Below are 19,713 nucleotides of genomic sequence, written 5' to 3' on the forward strand. Positions count from 1 at the left end.
GCTAGAGGGAGCAAGACAGAGAGAGGGAGCTAGAGGGAGTAAGACAGAGAGAGAGGGGGCTAGAGGGAGTAAGGCAGAGAGAGAGGGAGCTAGAGGGAGTAAGACAGAGAGAGAGGGAGACAGAGGGAGTAAGACAGAGAGGGGGAGCTAGAGGGAGTAAAAGAGAGGGGGCTAGAGGGAGTAAGACAGAGAGAGAGGAAGCTAGAGGGAGTAAGACAGAGAGAGGGAGCTAAGGGAGCAAGACAGAGAGAGAGGGAGCTAGAGGGAGTAAGAGAGAGAGAGGGAGCTAGAGGGACTAAGAGAGAGAGCGGGAGCTAGACGGAGTAAGAGAGAGAGTGGGAGCTAGAGAGAGTAAGACAGAGAGAGGGAGCTAGAGGGAGTAAGACAGAGAGAGAGGGAGCTAGAAGGAGTAAGAGAGGGAGAGAGGGAGCTAGAGGGAGCAAGACAGAGAGAGGGAGCTACAGGGAGTAAGACAGAGAGAGAGGGAGCTAGAGGGAGTAAGGCAGAGAGAGAAGGAGCTAGAGGGAGTAAGACCGAGAGAGAGGGAGACAGAGGGAGCTAGAGGGAGCAAAAGAGAGGGAGCTAGACAGAGAGAGGGAGCTAGAGGGAGTAAGACAGAGAGAGAGGGAGCTAGAGAGAGTAAGACAGCGAGAGAGGGAGCTAGACAGAGAGAGGGAGCTAGAGGGAGTAAGACAGAGAGAGAGGGAGACCGAGAGAGAGGGAGACAGAGGGAGCTAGAGGGAGCAAAAGAGAGGGAGCTAGACAGAGAGAGGGAGCTAGAGGGAGTAAGACAGAGAGAGAGGGAGCTAGAGAGAGTAAGACAGCGAGAGAGGGAGCTAGACAGAGAGAGGGAGCTAGAGGGAGTAAGACAGAGAGAGAGGGAGCTACAGGGAGCTAGAGCGAGCAAGACAGAGAGAGAGGGAGCTAGAGGGAGTAAGAGAGAGAGAGGGAGCTAGAGGGAGCAAGACAGAGAGAGGGAGCTAGAGGGACCAAGCCAGAGAGAGAGGGAGCTAGAGGGAGCTAGAGGGAGCTAGAGGGAGTAAGACAGAGAGAGAGGGAGCTAGGCGCAGTGGCGTCACTAGGGGGGTGCGGGGGGTGCGGCCCGCACCGGGTGACACCCTCACATGGGGGTGACACCATCTGGTTGCGCCCCCCCCCCCCCCAGCAGGCCTCTGTACATGGCACCCCCTGCACCGCACCCGAAGGCCTCGGAGAGACTCCATCCGCTTTAAAAACAAAAGCGAACAGAGATATTTTCTCACCTATTCGAATTAAAATGTTCTCATTAGTTAAAGTTTGAAAAGTGTAGTAATGAGGTGCCCCCGCCATTTATATGGAAAAAGACACGGTGCTAAAGAGGGGGGGGGCGGGGAGGGGGGATATTAACCACCTGGGAATTAGCTTTTACTTTAGCTGTTTCATATCGTAAAAAAATTCTCACGTCGAGAGCGAGCAAGACAGAGAGAGAGGGAGCTAGAGGGAGTAAGAGAGAGAGAGGGAGCTAGAGGGAGCAAGACAGAGAGAGGGAGCTAGAGGGACTAAGCCGGAGAGAGAGGGAGCTAGAGGGAGCTAGAGGGAGTAAGACAGAGAGAGAGGGAGCTAGGCGGAGCAAGACAGATAGAGAGGGAGCAAGACAGAGAGGGAGCTAGAGGGAGTAAGCGAGAGGGAGCTAGAGGGAGTAAGACAGAGAGAGAGAGGGAGCTATAGGGAGTAAGACAGAGAGAGAGGGAGCTAGAGGGAGTAAGACAGAGAGGGAGACAGAGGGAGTAAGACAGGGAGAGAGGGAGCTAGACAGAGAGAGGGAGCTAGAGGGATTAAGATAGAGAGAGAGGGAGCAAGACAGAGGGAGAGGGAGCTAGAGGGAGTAAGAGAGAGAGAGGGAGCTAGAGGGAGCTAGACAGAGAGATGGAGCTAGAGGGAGTAAGACAGAGAGAGAGGGAGCTAGAGGGAGCAAGACCGAGAGAGGGAGACAGAGGGAGCTAGAGGGAGCAAGACAGAGAGGGAGCTAGACAGAGAGAGGGAGTAAGACAGAGAGAGAGTGAGCTAGAGGGCTCTTGACAGAGAGAGGGATCTAGAGGGAGTAAGAGAGAGAGGGGGCTAGAGGGAGCAAGACAGAGTGAGAGGGAGCTAGAGGGAGTAAGACAGAGAGAGAGAGCTAGAGGGAGCAAGACAGAGAGAGAGGGGGCTACAGGGAGTAAGAGAGAGAGGGGGAGCTAGAGGGAGTAAGAGAGAGGGGGCTAGAGGGAGTAAGACAGAGAGAGAGGAAGCTAGAGGGAGTAAGACAGAGAGAGGGAGCAAGACAGAGAGAGGGAGCTAGAGGGAGTAAGAGAGAGAGAGGGAGCTAGAGGAAGTAAGAGAGAGAGCGGGAGCTAGACGGAGTAAGAGAGAGAGTGGGAGCTAGAGAGAGTAAGACAGAGAGAGGGAGCTAGAGGGAGTAAGACAGAGAGATAGGGAGCTAGAAGGAGTAAGAGAGGGAGAGAGGGAGCTAGAGGGAGCAAGACAGAGAGAGGGAGCTAGAGGGAGTAAGACAGAGAGAGAGGGAGCTAGAGGGAGTAAGGCAGAGAGAGAGGGAGCTAGAGGGAGTAAGACAGAGAGAGAGGGAGACAGAGGGAGCTAGAGGGAGTAAGACAGAGAGAGGGAGCTAGACAGAGAGAGGGAGCTAGAGGGAGTAAGACAGTACCTAGCACCGTACATTTCCGACAGAGGTGGTCCATGCGGTAAGTCGTGAGGGGTGTGACACCATGAGTTACCCGCACCGGGTGACACCAACCCCAGTGACGCCACTGCCTGCACACGTGCTCATCTGGGCACCTCTACTCCTACCCTTCAGAACTGAGAACACCTCAGCCAGCACGCCTACCTAATGCACACACACCCTACAGCTCTCACCGGCAGGGTCAGACTGGCCTATAGGGCAATCTGGCAGCGCCCGGAGAGCTGGACAGTGCATGGACTGTTTTTAGCAGTTTGTGGGCTTGTTTTATAGTCTGCTGTGCTAGTTTTAGTGTTGATTTTTCAGATATTACCACAAACATTGCCTGCAGCAAGGACAAATGCATGTAGTTTGTCCTACCTTGCAAATTATGTGTACAGCTTGTCTTTATAAGATGAAAACCGCCTTGATTTGCAAATATGGAACACTTTGTTTTAGCTACCTGATTCGCTAATGGGGGCCACTTTTATTTTGGTGCCATGGCCGACGTTCTGTCCCAGTCCAATCCTGCTCACCCAGAACCACCATTGATGAAAAATTTGTGTTTTGTAGAAAAAGGACTCCTGCTTTCAGGAAAGTTCCATTATTGGCTAATCCGCCCACCCCAGAGATCGTTTCCTTGGAAGCCAGGGACTTTATATGTTACATATTAGAGAACCGGAGGCTAAAGTAAACTATGCCTAGCAAGTGACTGACCCCTCCCTAACCCTACCGGCCTGACACGTGACCGAGTCTATCGTATGACATGTTAACCTTCAGAGGCAGGGCGAAGCTATTAAGCAGGTGTGTGACGCCAGGGCCCCTTGTAAAAGGGGCCCTCTGCACCCCTTTCTGGTTATCTTTTACAACCCACATAGTGGCAGAGGGGCCTGTTTTCCTCAAAACTAATGCTTCTAGCGGTACCCTAAAAGTTTGTGGGAGGAGATGGACACCAGGGGTTGAGACGTAAGGCATCATTGGGTCATTGAGAGACAGGCCCCCACACTCCACCGGGCCCCAGATGTCCACTGATGCCCACAGAAGTTGTTGGCAGTGAAGACCAGGCATCTTGAAGTATAGAGTCATGTTAATACACAACTAAGGGCCATATGTATCAAGATACCCATTTGCGATTCTCAAATAGCGATTTTTAAGAAATCGCTATTTGAGAATCGCAAATAGGTATGAATGTACAAAATCACATTTATTTGCGATTTCTTTAAATTCCTTAATTGCGATTTGCAAATTGCGAAATCGCAATTAAGGAATACTTTCCCATTCATTTCTATGGGCCAGGCCCATAGGAATGAATGGGAAGTTATTCTCAATTTGCGATTCGCAATTTGCTCATCGCAAATTGAGAAAAATTTCAAGGGTGCAGGGGTGTCCAAAGGACACCCTGTTGCACCCCGGAAATATGCATGGGTGCACATGTGGCGCACATACATGCCCTAAGGACATGTATGTGCGTCACATGGCACTTTGAAAAATGCAAAAATTAGCATTTTTCAAGGAATTCGCAACTTACCGCCAACTAGAAGTTGGTGGTAATTTGCGATTCCTTAAGGACATTTTGCAAATTTTTTTGCTTCATACATTGCATTTAAGGAATTGCAAAATTTGCGATTCCTTAAATGCAATTGCAAAATAAGGAATCACAAATTTAGCAATTTCTTATTTTGCACCAGATTTTGCTTAATACATACATACCATTTAGCAAATTCGCATTCGCAAAGGCGAATGCAATTTTGCTTGATACATATGGCCCTAACACTTAAGGGATTCTAGACACAGTACTGTCAGAGTAGCAGCACAGGTAAAGAGCAGAGTAATATTTATATCGGAGCCTAACAAAAATGAATGTGTCCTTGTATTTTTGTATATCGCAACTGGTACTAGTGTAAAGCCTCTGATGATACCCGATACCTTCGGGTCAAGTTTGCACTATATAAAACTACGATCAAATAAAAAAAATCCCACCCTGTGAAACATCAAGAGACCTGTTCTGCAGAGAAGGGCAAAGGGCATTGACCCCCAGAGGTGGCTAGCTTGGACTCCAGGAGCCTGCACAAAAGGTTTCTTGCGCCGAAAGTGCAGGGTTAATGGCGTCGCCTTACATACAGCTAGATGCATCAAACAAAAATCCGCTCGCACAGGGGAAGATTCTCAGAATCTGCCCCTTTGCGACCGGTATTTTTGCATTTGGGATGCATTATCCCAAATGCAAAAATCGCAAATTGAGAAATCGCTAAATTGCGAATATTTGCATTTAAGGAATCTCAAATTGAGATTCCTTAAATGCAATGCATGAAAGTTTTAAAAATAGCAAATTCGCTAATAGGGCACGCAAATTACCATGAAGTACAACTTCATGGTAATTTGCAAAAACTTTGAAAAATGCACTAAAATGCATTTTTCAAAGTTTCATGTTGCGCACACACATGCCCTAAGGGCATGTGTGTGCGCAACATATGTGCACAGATCAATTTCAGGGGTGCAACAGGGTGTCCTTTGGACACCCCTGCACCCTTGAAATCGCAATCTCAATTTGCGAATCGCTAATTGCAATACGCAAATTGAGATTGTTTTTGGGGAGAAGTGTGGCTCAGGGGTTAGAGGCAGCAGACCCGGAAGCTGAGATCAGTCCTGGACCAGGGTTCAATTCCCCGCCTCGGCGGGTCTTGGGATAAAAAATTCCACGGACTCGATAATTCTCGCCCCGGTGCCTCCCCGACTCACTGGTTCACACTCTGCGACTCTGGGCAATAGCTTGCTTAATCTCCACAACGGCCCCTCGCGGCGGGATACCTGAATTTCACCTTGTGGATACCCTGCTATCTCACAGGGGAATATCAGGACGGGTTCCCTAAGCAAGCGCCGGGAAACCCACTGCGGGTAGCTGTGCGCTATATAAGCTAAACTACATTTACATTTACATTTTCCCATTCATTCCTATGGGCCTCTAGGCCCATAGGAATGAATGGGGAGGTATTCCTTAATTGCGACATGCAATTCGTGAGTCGTAATTAAGGAATTCTAAGAAATCGCTATTTTTTTTGTGATTTCTTAATGCATTCCATTTTGCTATTCCTTAATAGCGAATCGGTATTTTTCGCTATTAAGGAATCGCAAAATGGGTTGTTGATGCGTCTGGGGGATAGTGAGAAATCCCTGAAAATCGATGCAATGCAGGTGGTAAGGGCCCTGAATGAGCCCAGAATGCAAACCCATGCCGGTATAAGTCATGCAAAGTAGCGCGCACGAGCGCTGGGTGCATTGGAAACAGGCCAAGCCATAGGGGAATGTTACACTGGGTAACATCGCATCACGCTAAATGCGTGTAACAATTTCGAAAAGTGCATGTAGTGCGTAATTTATTTTTGGGCAGAGATCCCTGTGAAAACAGTTGTATTTGAGGATCTATCTTTTATAGAAAGCCAAACAGGATACCATATAATGAAGAATTCCTGGTGGGCCAACCAGAGAGAGTTAATACTGTTAGCCACCCCACCCAAGGCTGGAGTTTGTTTGGCTGACGTACGCAGCTCCTTAGGGCACCATCGGACTTCAACAAATAGTTTGAATGGATTTAATGATGGCCTTGTTAATGGGGGAAAGAGGCACTCAGACATAAATAGGTCAATTTCCCTGATGCTCTGTAAATCTTGCCACTGAACTTTGTGCCCTTCCACTCTGAGTGGAAGCCTGGAGCCATATCCTGAAACTTTCTAAGTCTCACTCATAGACGTCATTTAGGACTTTCCCTTTAGTACTCCTGGTACTGTCCACGTGACCCCTTTTGTTGTCTCCGGGGTCATGCAGGGAGTGACTGCCAGAGATATAGTGGCATTGCTTACTTCCTGCAGTTTCCACCCTTGCCCTCTGCTGCTCCTTAGCAGCAAATCAGAATGTGTTTAGCTATGATTGACAGAACAGCTAGAAGTCCATTCTGTTAAGTCATCAGGGGTCAAAGGCTGTCTAATGTCTCTTCCAACAAACACAACAAGGTGACGGATGGAATGCTTGAATGAATCTCAGCTGTTGGCAATGGGTAGGCTGCATACCAGTCCATCCTTTTTCGCCCACCATGCCACTCTAAACAAAGGCCCATCTTATGCAACTCAATACCGACCCTGCTCCTCATGGGAACAGTACATATGTTTCGACCTTCTATGGTCTCATCAGTGAAGTACAGCTTGAGCCCTATGGCACAGTAAGCACTGGACCCACATCTGGACATACTCGTCACACTTGGGGCATCAACTGCACCAACCAGCCAACAATCTTCTGATACCATGGGCATTTTTTAATTAGCGGGGATTTTGGTAATCGATGTCCAGGAGTCTGAGGAGGACATAGCCACACAATCAAGGTGTGATGACAAAATGGCGTCAACGGCAAACAACCTGATGGACGAAAGACAATAAAAGGGGAGGCAGCTTCAGGCACCAGAACTGAAAGAAAGCATCTATTCATGGCCTGATCAAAGTTTGATAAGATGCATAGGGTTGGCAAAAGACCAGGCCCCACGCCTGTAGGCTATAGGGCTGACTACTTCTGAGATACTATGGAGGGAGGTGCAGGGTCTCAGATTCGCAGGTAGATTTTCATAAAGTTCACAATGGACCCCCGATTGCCCACAACTACCGGGAAAACTCAACATCCAACACCACAGTCACCCAGTCAGTTCATGGATGACCTGTGGACACCCATCATGGAAGACCTTCCATGGGCAAATACACAACCGCGGACACAAGCCACACATCGGAAAGCACTTAGAGCCACTGTCTGGACATCAGGCGCTTCTACGGCCCTCATCATGGCCACCGTTTGCCCTGCTCGCCTGATGTAAGTTAGTGACAGATGGATTTTACAGGGGAGCACACAGTGCATAGGAAGCGTGTGGCCCTTCTCTGTGCCCTTGGTGGCAGTCAGTGACACCCCTTGTCAGGTGTATTAAGTCTGGATAACTCCCCTGTTTAGGACACCTATGAGAGCTGGCTGCTGTCACGCCCCCTTAGTCATACCCTGGAAATACCTTTGTGGAGAAGTGTGGCTCAATGGTTAGAGCGGCATACCCTGATGCAGAGGTCTAGCCCGGGACCAGAGTTCAATTCCCGCCTCGGCGGGTCTCGGGCTCAATTTCCTCGGACCTGATAATTCTCGCCTCAGTGCCTATTCTAATCATGGGTCCCACGCTGCAACTCTGGGCAATAGCTTGCTTAATCTCCACAACGGCCCCAACAACGCTAGGATGCCTGGCTTCACCTTGGGGGTGGCCAGGAGTGGTCAATTCACAGGGAAAAGCCAGGAAGGGTTCCACAGCGGTATGCGTACAAGCGCTGAGATGCCTCATGGGTGATTCGTGCGCTATACAAGTACTACACATTTACACCCTCTGTTAGGCATATAACGCGAAGTGAAGGGTGGTTCCCAACTTAAAAGTGCACACAGCAACAGTGAGAGGCAGCAGAACCTGCTGCAACTGACTGCAAAGTTAGGGAAGCAAAAGAGGTGTTCTAAATGTGAAACATATGTGACGTATTGTTAGCTAGGTAACTAGTTACAATGATAAGGATACATTCTAATGCAACAGAATTGTTTATTTGTCACTTCATAGGCGTGCATTGCTACCCAGATCACTTGTTTACCCCACACTCCTTCCTGATCCCATACAGTACTTACTGGGGACCGGTCTTCTAGCTCTGGGTGGCAGATCTGGAGCAGCGTTAGCCCTCCTGGAGGAGTAGCGTGAGTACTGTGTAGTTCTGCAGGGCTGATATGGACTGTGTACTGCTCTGGGACCTCTCTATGATCTATGGTGTCCTGGTCTGGAACCCTCATCTCGAGCCTTCGTGTGAAGCACTGGGGGCTGTTCGGGCACCTCCTCTGTGGTACAGTGTCCTGGTCTGGATTCTTAAATTGTTGAGTTCAGGAGTCGCATCTGAATAACCGTGCGCTTTTCTGGAGATGGCATCTAGAGCGGTGTGTGGGGTTCTCGGTGCATTCCCACGAGGGTATTGGATAAGACGTGTCCACTTGGCCTTTCCTTTTAATTTATTTACGCACCTCCAAAGCACACCATCACTAGTGCGTTTCCTGGCTTTGGGAACCCCTAAAAGATCTGACGCGGCACAAAAGCAGATACATCAAACAAAGAAAAGCAAGGCAGAAAGCCCTTTGGGCTAGCAAAATATGCATGTTTTCAAAGTCTTATGACATTGACTATTGCCTTCCATAAGTGATAGTCTCAGGACTTAGACCTGGGTTCTCGGAAGGGTCTGCCTCCTCAGGGAAGAGGATTGAAGTGTTTGGAGGGGGGGGGGGCACCCTGGAGAAAGGATGCCAGGTCGGGCAGGCTAAAAGCCCCTGTGCTTACCTGCTGCCTGTCGAGGTCATTGGGCGAGAGCTTGCCTGCGTGCTCGCAGACGGTGATTGCGTCCATCACGATGCCAAAGAGGTACAGGAAGTAAGCCCATACTTGCTGCAGCATCCTGGAAACAAAATGGCGGCCTTGCAAGGCGCGTGGGTGTCTGCGGGTGCTGCTGGGGGTCCCACTCGGCTGCTCCTCGGCTGCCTCTGCTCCCGTCCTCACACTCACTCCACTGAGCCCCCGAGAGAGGCTCTGTCCGACTTTACTCTGCTAAACAACCCTTGCTCCTCTCCTGGTAATTATTAGCCCAGGTTAAGGGCTCTGACGACCTTCGTCGGCCCCATCCGGGGGCCGCCTTGGCCCAAAGCAGAGCTCTCAGAACAAAGATCGGATTTAAAATACAACCATTTAAGTGGCAACCACTGGCACGGGTGCCCGGGCCTGGGTCAACTCGACGTGCGAGTATGCGACGCCCTGGCCACATTAAGCTTCTACGTGAGTGGTCGCTGACCAGGCAGAACCATCTAGGGCTCTTGTACCAAACGAGGGGGTGAAGTCTGCAAAAAGGTGTTATTGAGTGATAATGCTAATGTTTTTATTTTAAATACAATTTGAATAAAATGATAAAAAAAAATACGCACAAGCACTTACCACCTTTAAACTTAAATATTCAATCCTATTAAGTAGATTGTGGCCGCTGGGGATACGGAACAGTTTGAAACCAACCCATGTTGAAACTCTAGCCCGAATGAGCTGGAGAAGGAAGGGGTTAAGCGTAGAGATGTTATTTTACAGCAGGAAACCCAAGGCTGCACTTGTAGAAAATCCAAAATATGTGACTTGTAGGAACTATTTGCTATTTTTATCTTGATGCTGAAGGCATATCAGCAGGATGTTCGATACAATATTTGTATGCCTTGTTTATGAGCCTTTTTGATTTTTAACACGTGTGTGAAACCGTTTTCTTTGCAAGTGGTTTGTTTTTAGCTGTTATCTCTACAATTATAAAGGGCTTTAGCTCAGGTCTCCCTTTCTAGTAGAGCTACACAGGCTTCACACACTGCTGTACAGCAACCCCCATTCGTGGTTACACTGCAAGCGTGAGCAGTGTGGATATTTACAGGCATCGCCAGCTGCTGCACTACAGGGTTCACCAAAGGGCATATCTACAGGGTTCACAAGCTACTGTATTACAGGGTTCACCAATGGGTATATATACAGGCATCGCCAGCTGCCGTACTACAGGGTTCACCAATGGGTATATCTACAGGCTTCACCAATGGGTATATCTACAGGCATGGCCAGCTACTGTACTACAGGGTTCACTAATGGGGATATCTACAGGCACTGCCAGCTATTGTACCACAGGGTTCACCAATGGGGATATCTACAGGGTTCACCAATCAGGATATCTACAGGCATTGCCAGCTACTGTACTACAGGGTTCACCAAAGGGGATATTTACAGGCATCACCAGCTGCTGTACTACAGGGTTCACCAATAAAATTGTAAATTGATACTTGTATAGCGCACTACTCACCCGCAAGGGTCTCAAGGCGCTTGTACGAATACCGCTGTGGAACCCATCCTGGCTTTCCCTGTGAGGTGTCCACTCCTGGGCACCCCCAAGGTGGAGGCCAGGCATCCTTAGCGTTGTGGGGGCTGTTGTGGAGATTAAGCAAGCTATTGCCCAGAGTTGCAGAGTGGGACCCATGATTGGAATAGGCACCGAGGCGAGAATTATCAGGTCCGTGGAATTTTGAGCCCAAGACCCGCCGAGGCGGGGAATTGAACCCTGGTCCTGGTCTGACCTCTGCATCAGGGTCTGCCGCTCTAACCATTGAGCCACACTTCTCCACAATGAGTGTATCTACAGGCATTGGCAGCTACTGTACTACAGGGTTCACCAATGGTTATATCTACAGGCATGGCCAGCTACTGTACTACAGGGTTCACCAATGGGGATATCTACTGGCACTGCCAGCTACTGTACTACAGGGTTCACCAATGGGTATATCCACAGGGTTCACCAATGGGGATATCTACAGGCATAGCCAGCTACTGTACTACAGGGTTCACCAATGGGTATACCTACAGGCTTCACCATTAGCTGTACTACAGGTCACCAATGGCTGTACTACAGGCTTGACTAAGGGCTGCACTGTAGGCCCACACTGAGTGTATATAGGACTCATTTCAATGTATGTTTTGGTGATGTTGTTTGATCATTGGTATATACGTATGAGAGTGACGTGATTGCTTTTGCCAGAGGGGATTCTTATTTCTTGACCCTGGTCTATTTGGGCCCTACCTCTTTGGTACTAAAGGGCCCCTCTCTTTTACTGAGATGCACTATAGGCTTCACCAATGAACTTCGTGATATAGGTTTCACCAAACACTGTACAGTATTCAACAATGGCTATATCAACAGGCTTCACTATTGGATGTACTACAGGTCACCAATGTGTGCACTGTAGGCTTCACCAATGGGTGCACTGTAGGCTTCACCAATGGCTGCACTGTAGCCTTGCCCATTGGATGTACTACAGGCGTCACCAATGGTTGTACTGTAGGCTTCACCAATGGGTGCACTGTAGGCTTCACCAATGGGTGCACTGTAGGCTTCACCAATGGGTGCACTGTAGGCTTCACCAATGGCTGCACTGTAGCCTTGCCCATTGGATGTACTACAGGCGTCACCAATGGTTGTACTGTAGGCTTCACCAATGGGTGCACTGTAGGCTTCACCAATGGGTGCACTGTAGGCTTTCCCAATGGCTGTACTACAGGCGTCACCAATGGCTGCACTGTAGCCTTCCCCATTGGATGTACTACAGGCTTCACCAATGGTGGTACTGTATTTGTCACTAATGGTTGTACTACAGGTGCTATCAATGTGGATATCTACAGGCCTCCCCAATGACTGTACTACAGGTTTTAGCAATGGGGATACCTACCGGCTGCACCACTTTCTGTACTGTAGGCTTCACCAATTGCTGTACTGCAATCCTCACTAAAGTCGTACTACAGGTGTGATAAATGTGAATATCTTCATTCCTCACCAATGGCTGTTCAACAGGATTCACCAATGGGGATATCTATAGGCCTCACCACTGGCTGTACTAAAGGCTGCCAATAGATTCAATGTAGGCTTAACCAATGGGGATATCTACAGGCCTCACCATTGACTGTGCTAGAGGTCACCAATGGCTGCATTATAGGCTTCACTAATGTGAATATCTACCGTCCTCACCAAAGGCTGTTCAACAGGAATCAGCAATGGGTATATATACAGGCCTTACCATTGGCTGTACTAGAGGTCACCAATGGCTGTATTATAGGCTTCACCAATGGGAATACCTGCAGGGCTAACCATTGACTGCGCTAGAGGTCACCAGTGGCTGCGTTATAGGCTCCACCAATGAGAATATCTGCAGGCCTCACCATTGGCTGTGCTAGAGGTCACCGATGGCTGTATTATAGGCTTCACCAATGTGAATATCTACCGTCCTCACCAAAGGCTGTTCAACAGGATTCAACAATGGGGATATCTCCAGGCCTCACCACTGGCTGTACTAAAGGCTTCCAATGGCTTCACTGTAGGCTTCACCAATAGGAATATCTGCAGGGCTCACCACTGGCTGTGCTAGAGGTCACCAGTGGCTGCGTTATAGGCTCCACCAATAGGAATATCTGCAGGCCTCACCATTGGCTGTGCTAGAGGTCACCGATGGCTGTATTATAGGCTTCACCAATGGGAATATCTGCAGGCCTCACCATTGGCTGTGCTAGAGGTCCCCAATGGCTGTATTATAGGCTCCACCAATGGGAATATCTGCAGGCCTCACCATTGGCTGTGCTAGAGGTCACCGATGGCTGTATTATAGGCTTCACCAATAGGAATATCTGCAGGCCTCACCATTGGCTGTGCCAGAGGTCACCAATGGCTGTATTATAGGCTTCACCAATGGGAATACCTGCAGGGCTCTCCATTGACTGTGCTAGAGGTCACCAGTAGCTGCGTTATAGGCTCCACCAATGGGAATATCTGCAGGCCTCACCATTGGCTGTGCTAGAGGTCACCGATGGCTGTATTATAGGCTTCACCAATGTGAATATCTACCGTCCTCACCAAAGGCTGTTCAAGAGGATTCAACAATGGGGATATCTCCAGGCCTCACCACTGGCTGTACTAAAGGCTTCCAATGGCTTCACTGTAGGCTTCACCAATGGGAATATCTGCAGGGCTCACCACTGGCTGTGCTAGAGGTCACCAGTGGCTGCGTTATAGGCTCCACCAATAGGAATATCTGCAGGCCTCACCATTGGCTGTGCTAGAGGTCACCGATGGCTGTATTATAGGCTTCACCAATGGGAATATCTGCAGGCCTCACCATTGGCTGTGCTAGAGGTCACCAATGGCTGTATTATAGGCTTCACCAATGTCAATCAATCAATCAATCATGGCATTTGTATCGCGCACTACTCACCCGGAAGGGTCTCAAGGCGCTAGGGGGAAGGGTTGCTACTGCTCGAACAGCCAGGTCTTGAGTTGTTTCCTGAAGGCGAGGTGGTCCTGTGTCAGCCGGAGGTGGATGGGGAGGTAGTTCCATGTCTTGGCTGCCAGGTAGGAGAAGGATCTTCCTCCGGCGGTGGCTCTTCGGATGCGTGGTACGGCGGCGAGGGCGAGGCTTGTAGAGCGTAGCTGGCGGGTGGGTGTGTAGAAGGTCAGGCGGTTGTTGAGGTACTTGGGGCCCAGGTCGTGGAGAGACTTGTGTGCGTGGGTGAGAAGTCTGAACGTGATCCTTTTGCTGACGGGGAGCCAGTGCAGGTCCCTCAGGTGTCCGGAGATGTGGCTGCGTCGGGGGATGTCCAAGATGAGTCGGGCAGAGGCGTTCTGTATGCGCTGGAGTTTTTTCTGTAGTTTGGCTGTGGTTCCCGCGTAGAGGGTGTTCCCGTAGTCCAGTCGGCTGGTGACGAGTGCCTGGGTGACGGTTTTCCTGGTCTCGGTGGGGATCCATCGGAAGATCTTACGGAGCATACGCAGGGTGTTGAAGCACGATGAGGAGACGGCGTTGACTTGTCTGGTCATCGAGAGGGAGGAGTCCAGGATGAAGCCCAGGTTGCGTGCGTGGTCTGTTGGCTTGGGAGCGGTGCCCAGGGCGGGAGGTCACCAGGAGTCGTCCCAGGCGGAGGGCGATGGTCCCAGGATGAGGACTTCCGTCTTGTCTGAGTTTAGTTTCAGGCGGCTGTTCTTCATCCATTCGGCGACGTCTTTCATCCCTTCGTGTAGGCTCGTTCTGGCGGTGTCGGGGTCTCGGGTGAGAGAAAGGATAAGCTGTGTGTCGTCAGCATAGGAGATGATGTTGAGGTTGTGTTGGCATGCGATGGTTGCAAGAGGTCTCATGTAGACGTTGAAGAGGGTTGGGCTGAGCGATGATCCTTGGGGTACGCCGCAGATGACTTCGGTGGCCTCGGATCGGAACGGGGGGAGGCGGACTCTGTGTTCTTCCGGCGAGGAACGAGATGATCCACTCCAGTGCCTTTTCTTGGATACCGATGTTGCTGAGGCGTTGCACTAGGGTGCGGTGGCAGACGGTGTCGAACGCTGCAGAGAGGTCCAGGAGGATGAGGGCCGCTGTTTCCCCGTTGTCGAGCAGGGCTCGGATGTCGTCGGTGGCTGCGATGAGGGCGGTCTCGGTGCTGTGGTTGGCTCGGAACCCGGCCTGCGAGGGGTCGAGGGATCCGTTTGTCTCGAGGAAGGCTGCAAGCTGTCTGTTGACGGTCTTCTCGATGACTTTGGCAGGAAAAGGGAGGAGCGAGATGGGGCGGAAGTTCTTGAGGTCGGTGGGGTCCGCTGTTGGTTTCTTCAGTAGGGCGCTGAGCTCGGCATGCTTCCAGCTCTCCGGGAAGGTGGCGGTGTTGAAGGATGAGTTGATGACGTCCCGGAGTTGGGGTGCGATGATGGAGTCGGCCTTGTTGAAGACGTGGTGGGGGCAGGGGTCGGTTGGGGAACCGGAGTGGATGGTGTTCATCGTGCGGGCTGAGTCTTCGGTAGTCACCATGGTCCAGGTGCGGAGGGTGGCGGTGGGGGGCATTGGTTCGACGGTTGGGTGCTTGGAAGGTGCGCCGAAGCTGTTGTGGATGTCGGCGATCTTGCGGTGGAAGTACGAGGCGAGAGAGTCGCAGAGATCTTGTGAAGGAGTGATGTCGTTGTTGCTGGTGCTGGGATTGGAGAACTCCTTGACGATGTTGAAGAGTTCCTTGCTGTCGTGGGCGTTGTTGTCCAGTCGTTCCTTCAGTGATTTCTTCTTGGTGGTGCGGATGAGTTGGTGGTGCTTGCGGGTGGCGTCTTTGAGGGCGGCCCTGTTGTCTGTGGTCTGGTCGCGGAGCCAGGCTTTCTCGAGGGTGCGGCAGTTCTTCTTGGAATTCTTGAGTTCGTCGGTGAACCAGGAGGCTTTCTTGCTTCTGGGTCTGCTGGGCGGGTTCCTAAGTGGCGCGAGGTCGTCGGCGCAGGCGGTCAGCCACTGTGTGAAGTTGCGGGCTGCTTCGTTGGGGTCCGTTGTGCTGGCGGGTGGGTTCTGGCTGAGGGAGGTGGTGAGCTGCTCGGCGGTGATCTTGTTCCAGCTCCTGGGAGGAACCTGTTGCGGGTGGTGGTGGATCGTGGTTCTTCTGAAGCTGAAGTGGACGCAGCTGTGGTCGGTCCAGTGAACTCGGGTGGAGTGGCTGAAGGTGATGTGCTTGCTGGCTGAGAAGACGGGATCAAGCGTGTGGCCGGCGTAGTGGGTGGGGGTGTTGACCAGTTGCTTGAGTCCGAGGTTGGCGAGGTTGTCCAGCAGGGCGGTGGTGTTGCGATCCTTGTTGTTCTCCAGGTGGAAGTTGAGGTCCCCTAGGAGAATGTAGTCAGCGGAGCGGAGGGCGTGCGGGCTGATGAAGTCCGTGATGTCTTCGCTGAATTGTGTACGTGGTCCCGGGGGTCTGTAGACGAGGGTGCCTCTAAGGGTCGTCTTTGGGTCGGTGTGTATCTGGAAGTGGAGATACTCGGCGGTGGTGAAGGTGTTGTTGGAGTCGGTCGTGATACGGATGGTGTTCTTGTGTATGATGGCGATGCCTCCTCCAGTCTGGTTGACGCGGTCTCTCCGGATGATCTTGTATCCGTCTGGGATGGCGATGGCGATGTCGGGTGCTGAGGAGGCGTTCATCCAGGTTTCCGTGAGGAAGGCGCCGTCTGGTGAGGTTGTGTCGAGCAGGTTCCAAAGTTCGATGGCGTGTCTGTGAATGGAGCGGGTGTTGAGCAGGATGCACTTGAGGTGGTTGCTGCTGGTGCTTGGCGGGTGCGGTGCAGGTCCGGAGGCAGGTGAACTTGCAGGCCTGACAGGTGAAGGGTCCGTGGGTGCGTTTCGGGGTGGCTCGGTGGCAGGCTCTCGGTCGGTTGGGTTTGAGTGCGATGAGGGTGGCGGCGTCGTAGCACCGTCGGGGGTCAGGGGTCCTGGCGCAGGGCGCGGGCCAGGCGCGGACGGGCGCAGACGGGCATGCCTTTGGCGCGCCTTCGGCGCACAATCGGCACGCCCGCTGCGCGTGACCGCTGCGTGTGCGTGGAGGCGACATAAGAAGGGAGCCGGGAGGGAGGGTCCGCTGGGTGGCGGGAGCGGGGGGGGCCAATCGGCTGGCGGGGGGCGGGGCCGCAGGGAGGCAGCGGCGGGAAAAGGCGAGTGTGGCCGGCTCAGCGGCGGCTGGGTCGCCTGTGGCGGCAGAGACCAGCAAACAGGAAACCAGCAAAACCAGGACAGGAGCAGGAGGAGCGTGGGGGCGACCCAGCCTGGCATATCTAGAGGTCACCAGTGGCTGTATTATAGGCTTCACCAATGGGAATATCTACCGTCCTCACCAAAGGCTGTTCAACAGGATTCAACAATGGGGATATCTCCAGTCCTCACCACTGGCTGTACTAAAGGCTTCCAATGGTTTCACTGTAGGCTTCACCAATGGGAATATCTGCAGGGCTCACCACTGGCTGTGCTAGAGGTCACCAGTGGCTGCGTTATAGGCTCCACCAATAGGAATATCTGCAGGCCTCACCATTGGCTGTGCTAGAGGTCACCGATGGCTGTATTATAGGCTTCGCCAATGGGAATATCTGCAGGCCTCACCATTGGCTGTGCCAGAGGTCACCAATGGCTGTATTATAGGCTCCACCAATGGGAATATCTGCAGGCCTCACCATTGGCTGTGCTAGAGGTCACCGATGGCTGTATTATAGGCTTCACCAATGGGAATATCTGCAGGCCTCACCATTGGCTGTGCTAGAGGTCACCAATGGCTGCGTTATAGGCTCCACCAATGGGAATATCTGCAGGCCTCACCATTGGCTGTGCTAGAGGTCACCGATGGCTGTATTATAGGCTTCACCAATGTGAATATCTACCGTCCTCACCAAAGGCTGTTCAACAGGATTCAACAATGGGGATATCTCCAGGCCTCACCACTGGCTGTACTAAAGGCTTCCAATGGCTTCACTGTAGGCTTCGCCAATGGGAATATCTGCAGGGCTCACCACTGGCTGTGCTAGAGGTCACCAGTGGCTGCGTTATAGGCTCCACCAATAGGAATATCTGCAGGCCTCACCATTGGCTGTGCTAGAGGTCACCGATGGCTGTATTATAGGCTTCACCAATAGGAATATCTGCAGGCCTCACCATTGGCTGTGCTAGAGGTCACCAATGGCTGTATTATAGGCTCCACCAATGGGAATATCTGCAGGCCTCACCATTGGCTGTGCTAGAGGTCACCGATGGCTGTATTATAGGCTTCACCAATGGGAATATCTGCAGGCCTCACCATTGGCTGTGCTAGAGGTCACCAATGGCTATATTATAAGCTTCACCAATGGGAATATCTGCAGGCCTCACCATTGGCTGTGCTAGATGTCCCCAATGGCTGTATTATAGGCTTCACCAATGGGAATATCTGCAGGCCTCACCATTGGCTGTGCTAGAGGTCACCAATGGCTGTATTATAGGCTCCACCAATGGGAATATCTGCAGGCCTCACCATTGGCTGTGCTAGAAGTCACAGATGGCTGTATTATAGGCTTCACCAAAGGGAATATCTGCAGGCCTCACCATTGGCTGTGCTAGAGGTCACCAATGGCTGTATTATAGGCTCCACCAATGGGAATATCTGCAGGCCTCACCATTGGCTGTGCTAGAGGTCACTGATGGCTGTATTATAGGATTCACCAATGTGAATATCTACAGTCCTCACCAATGGCTGTTTAAGAGGATTCACCAATGGGGATATCTCCAGGCCTCACCAAAGGCTGTTCAACAGGATTCAACAATGGGGATATCTCCAGGCCTCACCACTGGCTGTACTAAAGGCTTCCAATGGTTTCACTGTAGGCTTCACCAATGGGAATATCTGCAGGGCTCACCACTGGCTGTGCTAGAGGTCACCAGTGGCTGCGTTATAGGCTCCACCAATAGGAATATCTGCAGGCCTCACCATTGGCTGTGCTAGAGGTCACCGATGGCTGTATTATAGGATTCACCAATGTGAATATCTACAGTCCTTACCAATGGCTGTTTAACAGGATTCACCAATGGGGATATCTACAGGCCTCACCACTGGCTGTACTAAAGTCTTCCAATGGCTTCACTGTAGGCTTCACCAATGGGGATATCTACAGGCCTCACCAAAGGCTATTCAATAGGATTCACCAATGGGGATATCTCCAGGCCTCACCACTGGCTGTACTAAAGGCTTCAAATGGTTTGACGGTAGGCTTCACCAATGGGAATATCTTCAGGGCTCACCATTGGCTGTGCTAGAGGTCACCGATGGCTGTATTATAGGCTCCACCAATAGGAATATCTGCTGGCCTCACCATTGGCTGTGCTAGAGGTCACCAATGGCTGTATTATAGGCTCCACCAATGGGAATATCTGCAGGCCTCACCATTGGCTGCGCTAGAGGTCACCGATGGCTGTATTATAGGATTCACCAATGTGAATATCTACAGTCCTCACCAATGGCTGTTTAACAGGATTCACCAATGGGGATATCTACAGGCCTCACCACTGGCTGTACTAAAGGCTTCCAATGGCTTCACTGTAGGCTTCACCAATGGGGATATCTACAGGCCTCACCAAAGGCTGTTCAACAGGATTCAACAATGGGGATATCTCCAGGCCTCACCACTGGCTGTACTAAAGGCTTCCAATGGTTTCACTGTAGGCTTCACCAATGGGAATATCTGCAGGGCTCACCACTGGCTGTGCTAGAGGTCACCAGTGGCTGCGTTATAGGCTCCACCAATAGGAATATCTGCAGGCCTCACCATTGGCTGTGCTAGAGGTCACCGATGGCTGTATTATAGGCTTCACCAATGGGAATATCTGCAGGCCTCACTATTGGCTGTGCTAGAGGTCACCAATGGCTGTATTATAGGCTCCACCAATAGGAATATCTGCAGGCCTCACCATTGGCTGTGCTAGAGGTCACCGATGGCTGTATTATAGGCTTCACCAATGGGAATATCTGCAGGCCTCACCATTGGCTGTGCTAGAGGTCACCAATGGCTGCGTTATAGGCTCCACCAATAGGAATATCTGCAGGCCTCACCATTGGCTGTGCTAGAGGTCACCGA

The 19,713-nt window shown here is 51.3% G+C and overlaps 1 protein-coding gene across 3 annotated transcripts in view; it reads right to left on the reverse strand.

Annotated features, from left to right (window-relative positions):
* APOM (apolipoprotein M) overlaps window positions 1-9,473 on the reverse strand; it is an 87,774-nt gene extending 78,301 nt beyond the window's left edge. Inside the window, exon 1 of one of the 3 annotated variants that reach the window (XM_078645985.1) lies at window positions 9,072-9,473. In XM_078645985.1, the coding sequence (XP_078502111.1) occupies window positions 9,072-9,185 (114 nt within the window). In that variant the 5' untranslated portion in view covers window positions 9,186-9,473. The remainder of the gene's footprint in view (window positions 1-9,071) is intronic. The other 2 variants (XM_078645983.1, XM_078645984.1) reach the window with 2 other exon arrangements.
* Window positions 9,474-19,713: the final 10,240 nt, after the last annotated feature.

The sequence above is a fragment of the Lissotriton helveticus genome, chromosome 5_1 (assembly GCF_964261635.1).
Source record: "Lissotriton helveticus chromosome 5_1, aLisHel1.1, whole genome shotgun sequence".
Taxonomy (NCBI): Eukaryota; Metazoa; Chordata; class Amphibia; order Caudata; family Salamandridae; genus Lissotriton; species Lissotriton helveticus.